The sequence below is a fragment of the Bipolaris maydis genome (assembly GCF_028858645.1).
Source record: "Bipolaris maydis strain C4 unplaced genomic scaffold PSV08scaffold_3, whole genome shotgun sequence".
Taxonomy (NCBI): domain Eukaryota; kingdom Fungi; phylum Ascomycota; class Dothideomycetes; order Pleosporales; family Pleosporaceae; genus Bipolaris; species Bipolaris maydis.
The window spans coordinates 901,097-912,521 of record NW_027093859.1 but is presented as its reverse complement, the minus strand read 5'-3'; the positions used below and the strand labels follow the sequence as shown (position 1 = coordinate 912,521).

The window sequence follows — 11,425 nt, the reverse complement described above, 5'->3', positions numbered from 1 at the left end:
TCCTTGTATTCGTGTTGGAGGGGTCTTGGAGTGACCTTTTTTGCAATAGCTTGAGCGTAGTAGTCATAGTAATCCATAACTATACTTTTCGTATTGTCTTGCTCTGTATTAGTAAGCATACTATTTCGAGCCTCACCAGGGGTTTATGAGTACGTGATGGAAGCGTTGCCAGCGCCTGACTTGATATCCCGATTGCTTCTGAGAATCCCTCTAGCTGATGCAATGGTGCTGTAGGTCGGAACAGTGCACCGTCTTTGTGGAGATACAAGTAGCCAAGAGAGCCCATTTGGTGATTGTGTCGTGATCTATAGAGTGCCGTCCCTTTGGGGAGAGTGGCCATCTTATACTTTGGTTTGCTATATAGAAACTATATGTGTTCATTTTAAAGACTTTTAGAACAAGGACAAAGCCTAGTGATTGGCTTTCCGCACTTCGGTTGCGACATTCGAGAAGTGAAATCTGGTTTTTGAAAAAGCTAAGACGTGAATCCGTGTTCTTACACCGTTATGTCCAAGAGATATATAAAGAAAGCTAATTACTCTTAAAGCTATGGTATATGTCCTCAAACTATTTATCGAGAACTTCCAGATGTATCTAGACCCACTACTCTTCAGTTATGACTACAATTCCACCCTTGTCGGACTTTTTGAATGTGATGTTCACGGGAGAACATCTTTTTGAAATAATCAGATTGGGAAACTCAGCTAGAAAACGGCTAGCGATCGTAACTGCAAGTCATGGACAGTGCGAAATCCCCCCTTATCTTTGGTTCATCCATCCTCGCTATCTTATACAGTTTGTCGCACTCGGACAACAAGCTCAAATGGACCAGGATGCTCAACGTGTGATTGGACTAGAAGCTGCGATGCGTGTATTATCATTTGAACGCAAATCTAGAAGTTTCCATACACCTATCTTAGACTTTTCATCTACACCGACAACAGCAAAACCTATAACCCAAGATATGACTATCACTGGACAAAGCCATGGTATCACCAATGACCCAAGAGTGTTGAAAGGCAAAGAATATGTGACTATGGATGTCGCTATCTGGATAATCGATCATTTACGGTGTGTGGAGGGGTATTGTACAAGATGTAGTCACGGTGTTACTGTGAATGAGTACGGAGGAGGCTACTTTCACAGTACGGACATTAGCAATACAATGGCAGAGACCCACACAGATATAAAAGCCGACTATGCTATCACATACAATTCACAAGGTGGGCTGTCGCTTTATCAAATGTAAACTAGTATTATTCACCTTCTACATGATAAACAGAATATTGATCCCATGTCATAGCCTTAGTTTATGAGCAACTATATAACAAGCGTACTACGTAGAGGAGACAATTTTGCATTCACGAAGGTTTTCTTATACCAACTAGCCTCTTAGGTCCTTCAATAACATTTCTCTCGGTTTCAGTGTCCTTTTCTGCTTCTTTCTCACGGACGTTTCTTGTATCCCTAGCCACGCTTCATGCTCTGAGTCCTCAGTATCTGATGATATAAAGAGAGACTCTTTCAAAGAAGGGGGGCGCTGGGTTGTAAAGCTTTCCGTACCAAACAAATCCACCGTGATACCGTGGTCATCGTAGAAGTGATGAATAAGGTCTGCCCAGACATAAGAATTCTCTTGCGAGCAAATTGGATGGGGACAGTGATGAGACTCTCTCTCACACCGTATTTCCATCAAGTGCTTTTTTAGGTGGTCTTTGAAGTCTTCCGAGCTTGTGAAAGCCGTAACAACTTTCTCATATTCCCCCCACCTAATCCAGCATGAGTTTGACAGGCAGAATGGGCATCTTCCTGCTGATACAACAATACTTCGAAGCCTAAGAATCCCACAGTACGTATCAATTTCGTTAAAATGATCTTTCAAATGTACTCGGAGGTCTTCAAGCTTGTCGAACCAGATATTACATCGATGGCAGAGACGTGGTCGCCATGACTTTTCGGCTGATAGTATCCTTCGTGTAGAAGCACATGTCATTACATGCTGCTGCTGATTTTTGTGGGCCATTCTATAATACATTAGCTCCTGTATCAATTCATGGGAGTGGTGAAATTTACGTAGTAAGATCTTTCCTGCAGAATCGACATTCCGTTCTCTTATCTGTGAGTCGACGTGGTTCGGTACCTGGATACCAGGCTGCTGGATGTTCGTAGTTTTGACTAGCTAAGCACGAAAGGCTATCCAATATCGGGGACGCTCGCAAACTGTACTCGGCAGGCAGTGCAGCTTCTTTGATAAGTTTCCGATGGGGGTCGTATTGCATCATGATAGCGTTTAATGTTGTAGGATCATCCAATTTGCCAAAACGCTCAACAGATTGGGGGATTTTGCTTTGCATTGGGGGCTCTGGCGCGGTGACGGTGACATAAGTCTCTGTCCACGATTTTTGTAATGCCTTCCAAGCCTGCTTTCGTGCCCGCTTGCCACAGACGTCTTTGCTGGCCTCGCCCTCCCATGTCAAACGTCTCCAGTTGGCAAGGAACTCTTGGTGCTCCCGTGATGGTAGGCGTGAGGGTAATCTTTTAAGCCTGCGGTTGCGGCGCAGTGTTTGAACATCAAAACCTGCGTCCGCTTTACCGCGTAAAACAATGCCTTTTATATCCACAGCCGAAATATCAGACTGGTAATATTGCTGATATATAGCATCACTTGAGTGACCCAAAAGCTGGTTTCTTGAATTGGTCGATACGCTGGATGATTCTGCGAAAGATTAGGGCCATAAAATCCGAGACGTTGAGATTCATTTACCATCAAGCTTGTTCGCAGTACCCCTTCTTATATCGTAGGGACGGATATATTCCATATACCCTGCTCTCTGGCTAAGGGACTTGAGTTTGTACCACCAACTCGAATATGGCATGGTGCCTCCGCGTCGCGTTAACAAGAAGGGTTTTCCGTGCATCTCAGCTTTAAATGGAAAGACTCGTACGTCTTCGCCACCGTCCAGCTTCACATTGTCAAGATCAGATCGGCTTTTTATTGAAACGAATGCATCATCTGCAAGCGCCAATGCAAGAAAAGACGTAACGGGGCAGTAGATCATGCTCTCGTCCTCCGTCCAGAGGGTACGTAACCTGAATTTTCGTCAGCGCTGTTTATAATGGAATTTCAGTGACTCACTTTGCATCTAGCATTTGTTTCTCTCCTTTTCTCCATCCTTGTCGTAGTACTAGGCCAAATTTTTCCTGTCCATCTTTTACGCGGATGAGTAAAAACTCGACATCCTCGTACTTTAGATGGATGTCAGGGTAGTATCCCGTAGGGACAAACGCGCCAGGCCGGCCTCCCGTGAACATATGTATCTGTAGTAGAAAGGCTGTCTGCACACGTTCGCGTTCCCACTCAAATTCGTCAGCGTCGTGACACCAAAGCTGTTTCATGAGATTTGTGAATACAACCAAGTCACATAAACCTTTTTTCACTCTCTCTGTCGTCAAACTAAGTTCTTGAGTGAGGTTTGTTCGTATCCACTACATTTGTTAGATTACACTGTCTCCTTTGTAAGATACTGCCTACTTACTGCGAGTACATCTGTGTTGACTTGAGTAGGTACGCGATTTCCTGTTACTTGGAGAATAACTGATTGAACTCTAGCCCAGACAACTTCGCAAGAGACAACGCTCACTTATGTTTGGATTCGTCCTTCAGAACTCCCAGCCCACCAATGTAAGAATTGCTTAAGTTGGTGGACATCAGGTACAGGTGATCCTGGCTGTAGCAAAGAAGGTCTGTTGGTGTATGTGCAGTATCTGATCTATTTTAGTATCTTAGACAAGTAGATTACGTCTAATATAGAAGGTTCATACTCATCCCACAGTTTCTGTGCGTCCTTGTAGTTCCTGTCTGTTGATGCAGCTAGCCTTTTCTTACATTGCTTGTACGACTGGGCTAGCAAAGCGTCTGCTGTCAGGCCTTTTCGTTGAAGATTTGCTGATCTCTTAGTTGGCTTGCCCATGATTGCAAGTGATACTACGAAAGAAGTGGTACAATCTTGTCTATGTACGTGAAATATCTAATTCTTTCAGGATCTAGCCTTGCAGGATGTGGCACTGTCGGCGTTATTGCCTGACCTTGCACGACGGCCGCACATTCGTTACAGTACACGGGCGCTACCCAAGTAAGCGAATCTCTTGTAATGTATCAATAATAAGGGTAGAGTACACCGCCTTACAAAGTACAGTCCTTGCAGTCAATGTAAGGACAGTGTCGAGCTCCAAACTTGGATTCGGGAAACTAAATGTTGTACAGGGCTCACATATAGTTTACCTTCCCAACATTGCGTTTTTCGCCGTCATGCGTCATTAAAACTGTAGATGTATTGCCATATTCGGAATATGTATGAAGATGAGCGGATAGGAGGCCAATAACCAAATATCAAATTTTGGGACCAAAGTCCCATCCATAAGGTAAAACATAAACGGTATCTGACATGAAATTTGGATCGTCTATCTTCTTTAAAACGGCAGTTCTCACTGTTGTATGTCACTAAAGAGCTAGTCACGTGAGCTTCTTTTGAGAGAGCATTTCAGATTTTGCTTTACATAATGAGAAAACAGTAATATCACCACGTGAAACGCGAAAACACATGTGTCCAAATTGCATTACTATTATAACTGTTGTAGCTAACGCACATGACTTGTGTATACGTTCTCTGATTACACGTGATACGAAACCGAAAACCGTAATCGCAATATCACATGACTGAGATTCCAAAAACGGAATCTCGGACTACACACGATGAGACAACATCACGTGGATAAAAGCCTAGAAAAACAAAATCAGAATGACATAACCAGAATTCGAAGAAAGGAAATCTAAGATTACACAGGAAGAGCTAACATCGTGTGAGTAGAGGTCTAGAAAAAGAAAACTGAAATGATACAACGGAGATTCCAAAATAGGAAATTTTAGACTACACACGAAGCATCATAGTCAACTCTACATTCTTAAGACAAATACAAAATTAAATAGTTTGACCTACACTCTCTATATTTTGGCTTATTATTATTATTATTATTGATTAACGTCCTGTCTCAGCTGGTAGGCTATATAAGACGTGCAGGCTATGCCTACAGGTAACTACGTAGTGCTATCAATTTGGTGTAGGTGGGGGAGGGGGCTATCTAAATCGAGGTGAGGCTCGTGGCCTAGTGTGGAGGAGGGTAGTAGGAGGTCTTGCGGGTGAGAGGAGAGGTAAGTTGGGTGTAGGGCGAAGGCACCTAGTGTAGGTGTTGTCCTAGTTGTCGAGGTTTCCTTTATACCAGGCCTGCGTTGCAGCCCTAGTTTCCTTAATAAAGGCAATAGTAGCCTGTACGCCTACTGTAGTATCTAGTAAGAAAGCTAGCGATAGGGGGTCCTTTGTAGTTTCTTGCATCTTCTTCCTAGCCTCCTTGTATAGCGTGCAGCTAAGGAGGATATGTGCAGGGTCTTGAGTAGCTCGATAGTTGCAGGGGCAAACTTTAGAGTCTACTTTTCCTCGCTTGAATAGGAAGTCTCGTAGATAGCAGTGACCTAACTTAAGCTGATAGAAGGCGCTAGAGGCTTCTCTACTAGTAGGAGGAGTAGCAATCTGCTTTCTAGTCTTCCACTTGTACCTTGCGGCGTAAGTAGTAGGATTTAGAGTAATAGCTTTTCTCCCGTATTGTCCTAGATAGCTAAGCCACTCTCGCTCGCCTAGCTGCTTTATTCGTGTGCCTATTACAGCTAGGCTCGTCCTGCTAGAGCTAGGATCTAGCTTTGTCGCCTCCTTTGCTAGCGCGTCTGCTCTCTCGTTTCCTATAACGCCCTGGTGTCCTGGTACCCACTGTATGGTAGGTAATATGCCTTTTTCTTGTAGCTTTTCTGCTGCTATAGTGCATCTGAGTTGCCACTCTTGCCCTGGGTAGTCAGAAGCAGTCTTTAGTCTGAGTATTGCAGCCTGGTTATCTGCATATATTCTAACTTCAAGGTAGTCGTCTGCTAGGTCAACAGCCTTTTCTAGGCCTAGGGTAATACCTTCTAGTTCTCCGTTGTAGACTAGCTGGTTGTATCCTATATTAGCCTTTTCTTGAGCTATAAGGCTAGCTCCTTTGTAGAGGGCTACTCCTACTCCTACTCCTTTGCCTTTGCTTGTAGCTGAGGCGTCTGAGTAGATAGAAAGAAGATGCTCGTCTTCTAGTAGTTCCTTGTGGTGCTCTGCTTCGCTTTCCTTTGATTTCTTAGATATATTAATCCTATAGGGCGTAGTAGCGCTCCAGGGCATAGAGGCGTAGTGCTGAATCTTCTCGCTATCTTCTGATAGAGCTGTTGAGATAGATCTAGTAATACGCTCTAGCTGCTTGCCTTGATTGCTATTGATAGCGATATTAAGAGGGTGGCTAGGAGCTAGCTTTCTTGCTCTAAAGGCGTATTGTCGTAGGGCGTTATTTAGCCTAATCCTAGGAGGGTAGAGAGCTGCTTCTACCTCGCTAGGTATAGCAGGCGAGGTTCTAAAGGAGCCTAGGATCTTCCTACAGGCTTGATTCTGCAGCTTCTGCCTTTGGTTAAGCGTTGTCTGCTGCTCTCTCCAGAAGATTTGGCAGCCGTAGTCAGCTACGCTGGTGACGCAGGCTAGGTAGAGCTGTCGTACTGCTCTAGGCGAGAGGCCTTTGTTTGAGTTAGCTAGCCTGCTAAGGCGGTGGAAGGCTGCGCTAGCCTGCTGGTTCCTAATGTAGCTGTGGTGCTTGAATTTAAGGCTGCAGTCAAAGTATATACCTAGCCATCTAACTAGCTCCTTAGACTGTACTATTTCCTGATTAGGTAGAGTAAGTACTCTAGCTTGATCCTTTCTAGATCTTGTCCAGTTTACTAGTTCAGTCTTTGAGCTATCGAACTGGATAGCTGACTCCCCTGCTAGTCTGAATAGATTCTGAATCTCCTTTTCTAGTAGCTTGATATTCCTTCTTACTGACGTAGTTGATATAGAGATCTGGAGGTCGTCTATATAAGAGGAGGAGTAGATATTCGCATTAGTCTGAATCGCCTTAAATAGTGGCTTTGAGTAGATCAGAAACAGGATAGGCGAGGCTGGGCTTCCTTGAGGGGTACCTGTCGAGATCTCCTGCGGCTCCTCAGTCTGTCCGTCAAAGGACAGCTGCAGTACTCTGTCCTCTAGGAAGGACTTTGTCCAGGCTAGTAGGCAGCAGGGGAGGCCTTGATCTCTCATGCCTTCAAGGAGCTTGTTTTTTGAGACATGATCGAAGGCTCCTTTAATATCAAGAAAGATAGTAGTAGTAATCTTCTGCTTTCTTTTCTGCTGCTGTATATTGTTATAGAAGAGTAGCGCAGCGTCGATAGCGGATTTCTTCAGTCTTCCTCCTAGTTGAGAGGGGTGGAGTAGATCTGTTGTTTCCGCTAGTGCGCCTAGTCTTCTAGCTACTAGTCTTTCTAGTACTTTGCCTAGGCAGTTTAGGAGTGAGATAACTCTATAGGCCTTAGGGATCGAGTAGTTAGGCTTGCTTGGCTTCTTTAGGATAACTCCCTTTGCTTTTCTCCAGCACCTTGGGTGGTAGCCTAGATTGAAGAAGGTGGAGTATATCCTAAATAGGGCTTCTGACTGCGCTAGGTAGGCCTTTTGGATCACCTCCTGGCTGATCAGATCAGGCCCTGGTGAGGTAGCCTTCACCTTGCAGCAGGCAAAGGAGAGTTCGTCCTTTGTTAGAGTAGGCCAGGTCCACTTGCTGTCTCCCCTGTAGGTGTGGAAGGAGGGGGTGGCTGTCGTAGGAGGCTGAGGAAAGAGATCCTCTCTAAAAGCCTTGCATTTCTCAGTAAACGTCTCCCTACCTTTAATAGTAGGTATTTGAGTACTAAGGTTATCTTTAGTGTATGCTAGTGCTTTAAAGATCTCTTTTGGTGAGTCTTTTCGAAGGAAGGCCTCCCAGTGGCTTTGCTTAGCTCGTTGAATAGCTTTTAAGTATCCATTTTTCGTACGTAGATACTCTCTTTTCCACTGGTAGAGAGAGCTATTATTTTCCTTTTCTACCTCCTTCTTGTAGGCTCTATAGGCTCTACTTAGTTCTCTCCTACGGCTATCTAGCTCGCTAGTCCACCAGGGCTTTGTCTTTGGCTTTAGGTTGACTAGTGGAGTTGACTTTTCTAGTGCGCTCTGTATAGCCTTCGTAAGATCTTCTCCTAGCTTATCTAGCTTAGTTTCTAGCGCGATATTTTGTCCTAGAATAAGCTTTCTTGAGGTGTAGTTTGAATAAGGAGGTAGTGTCGACAGTCGCTTTTCTAGATCTAGGGCTTTGATCTCCTGTCCTAGCGTCTCCTTGAAAATCGTCCAGTCCGTTCGTTTAGTATTATACTGTTTTGGCTGGCTAGGCAGCTGGCTAGGCAGCTGACTAGGTAGCTGGCTAGTAGTATAGGTACTAAATAGTATTGCGTGGTGATCAGATCCTACTTTAGGTATAGTCTGCCAGTCCTGGATACTAGCAGCTATATTATTGGTTGCAAAAGTAAGATCTAGTACGCTCTCTTTCCGCATATGAGACCTAAAGAAGGTGCCTACCCCTAGAGTATTTAGTAGAGTGAGATTTTGCGCGTCTATCCAATCTACTAGCTCCTCCGCTAGTGTACTAGGGCTGCGCTCCTCTAGGCTCCACCTAGGATGGTGGGTGTTGAAGTCTCCTAGGATGATTGACTGAGGTTGTAGAGTCTCCTGTAGGAGGCGCCTCTGGATTGTCGTCTTATTTTGGCCTTCTAGAAGGCTTTTCTCGTTATAAATGTTATATATATAGAAGTTAGAAGTAGAGGCTAGTACTTTAATAGCTAGAAAGTCGTTATCGTTGCTAATAAAAGGAATAACCTCTACTTCTAGATCTTTCCTAATATAGAAGAGTACTCTAGGCCTTAAGGAGGAGTCCTCTAGGGTAGGTAGTATCTGAGTAAAGTTCTGGTGAGCGATAGATCTAGTGCTTGAGTAGGAGGATCTCTTGAGTAGCCAGGGCTCCTGTACTGCGACGATTTTGGCGTCTACTTTAATAGCTAGGTCTAGCGCGCTCTCAGTAGCAGAACTACTTCTATTAACATTTATTTGTAGGATCTTTAACATCCTAGTTAGTAGGGCCTGTCCTAGTAGTCCTAGCTATAAGAATATCGCAGCTAGAGCTATTTGCCGCGTGAGGCTTACTGCAGTTAACGCACTTAAAGATAGTGTGTACGCAGGCTTTGCCTTTTATAGGGCAGGAGTTGCATTTATGTAGGCTAGTGTGGTGAGCCTCACTGCAAATCTGACAGGCTACTCTACTACATCTAGTCTCAAGGTGGCCAAAACCTTGGCATTTAGAGCACTGCTTTAAGTTGTTAATAACTCGTAGCTTCTCTGCTCTCAGGCTCTCTCCGAGAATATAGAGCTTTCCTCTAATAGCCTTTAGAGCCTCCTCTTCAGTTGCGAAGGCGACGCAGGCGGAGCCATAGCTCTGCTGTCCTCTCTTAGCCTCAGGAGTGAGCCAGAAAGGGGTGCCTACTACTTTGAGGCCTTTGTTAAAGGTCTCAATCTCCTCCTTGATTACCTCTAGGCCGTGGTTAGTAGGTAGTCTATGGACGACTACTTTGAACCACGAGGTAATGGGCTGAGCTACCTTGAAGGCTACTAGATCCTTCCAGATACTCTGGTTTTCTAGCAGGTAGTTGGCTGTAAAGGCAGGTGTAGTAGTGACTACCTTATTCCCTTTTGAGGATAGCGTGACTGAGGCGACTACAGGCGATTGCACCCCTCCTTTTAAGGTGAAGGCTTGGTTGAAGGCATTTCTTAGCCTGAGGGCGTCAAAGGCAGCAGGGCCTCCTTGGTTGACTAGGACTAGCTGCCTCTCCTTTAGGCTAGGCTTAGCCTTTTGAGGTGCCTTCTTCTGCACAGTAGTCCACTGTTGCTCCTTATTTGCTGTTGCAGCTGCGGCGTACGATATAGGCTGCGTAGGAGCAGCTGTCTGTCTATTACCCTGCTGGTTTGGTTGTGCAGGGGTAGGTTTGTCGAGGCGGCGAACCTTGTCTCTTAGCTCCTTAGAGACGTTTGAAAGCGAGGAGATCTGATCTCCTAGAATTGCTGCGTTCTTCTTATTAACTCGGCCTGTCTCAGTGTAGTCTCTAAAGACTTCTACTAGGTCGAGCAGGCTAGTCTGCTGTGAGGGGTTGCTTTCAGCTAGACTAGCTGCTTGGACTACTAGGTTTCTAGCTATCTCGAGGGCCTCTTCTACTGTCGTAGCCCTAGGTGTTTTGTTTTGGCTAGCGAAAGGATTCCTTAGTGTTGAGCCAATAAAAGGCGAGAAGTTGCTTCTAGTGCGGGTGTGTGTGGGTCTATTAGGCTCGGCAGGTAGGTCATCTACTGTAGAGGGGGGTGTGCTATCCCTAGGGCGCGAGGATTCCTGAGTCCCTTGGGTTCTTTGTACTTCTACTACGATTGTGTCCATCTCGTCGATCTCCTGAGTGTAGCTAGTAGCGCTCATCTTTGATCTTCTACTAGCCTCTTCTAGGCTAGTAGTAGAGGCTGATCTTTTCTTCTTATTCTGCTCTATACTAGAGCTTCGCTCTATGTCCTGCTGGACTCGAGCTTCTAGATCGCTACCTTCGAGTTCTACCTGATCTCTCTGAGTTGGCATTAATCTAGATGGTCTGTGCGCTGAAAATTTTTCTTGAGGTTTGTAAGATAGCTGTAGGGAGACGAGTACTTTCCTCTACTGCGCGACAGCGCGTTAGATGCACGCTTTAGAAGTAGTTGCAAACGATTTTTTATAAGAGATTTGTATATATTTAGCTAATATTACACCTATTCTAGAAAACTCGAAGTTGGTGTGGTGGAATGTATATTTTGGCTTAGATCAAGTGTAGTATCTGTTCTTTTCAGTTTAATCTCTGGTAAGTGATTCCACTCATTCCAACCCACCCTCCCAACTACTCTCAACAATGTTACATTGTCACATTGTCTTTCTCTATCCTACTTCTACATCTTCACACCTTCGCCTTTTCTTTACAGGGTCATAGCTAACTCCGCCCAGAAACGTGACCAAGGTCACATTCAAGATTATACTTATTTTTGTAACCAGTGGACGGCTCCCTGGGCTTGCTCATAGTCGTCCTCACAGTGTCGTCCGTATTGCACTACCTCGGACTGACGCGAATCCTTTTTTCATTGAGTCTTCTGGATAGCTTCCAGTTGCTTGAGGAAGAATAGCAAAATTGCTTTTATTCGAATGAAGTGAGATTGTGCTGCGTTTAACGTAATCTTAAGCTGGGTACGCTGAACGCGTTTTTGACCTAGCTGTATTTGCCTTATGACTTTGATCCCATGTACGGATAAGCGAGCGAACAAGTATCAGAATAGACGTTGCACGACAACCTTACCCTTTGTCTTCTTAAGTACAGTAGATGAATGTAAACTCTTTAGACAGGCATCTTGAC

The 11,425-nt window shown here is 44.7% G+C and overlaps 2 protein-coding genes across 2 annotated transcripts; one reads left to right on the top strand and one right to left on the bottom strand.

Annotated features, from left to right (window-relative positions):
- Positions 1-616: 616 nt before the first annotated feature.
- Positions 617-1,249, top strand: PSV08DRAFT_173063 (uncharacterized protein; the record flags this gene model as incomplete). The annotated part of the gene is made up of 1 exon (XM_014219543.1): positions 617-1,249. One exon carries the CDS (start codon positions 617-619, stop codon positions 1,247-1,249), a length of 633 nt encoding a protein of 210 aa, XP_014075018.1.
- Positions 1,250-2,069: 820 nt separating this feature from the next.
- PSV08DRAFT_368862 (uncharacterized protein) lies at positions 2,070-3,971 on the bottom strand (the record flags this gene model as incomplete). The annotated part of the gene is made up of 6 exons (XM_066093152.1): positions 2,070-2,716; positions 2,765-3,090; positions 3,137-3,486; positions 3,537-3,636; positions 3,679-3,770; positions 3,801-3,971. The coding sequence occupies 6 exons, from the start codon at positions 3,969-3,971 to the stop codon at positions 2,070-2,072; spliced, it is 1,686 nt and encodes a 561-aa protein (XP_065949558.1).
- Positions 3,972-11,425: the final 7,454 nt, after the last annotated feature.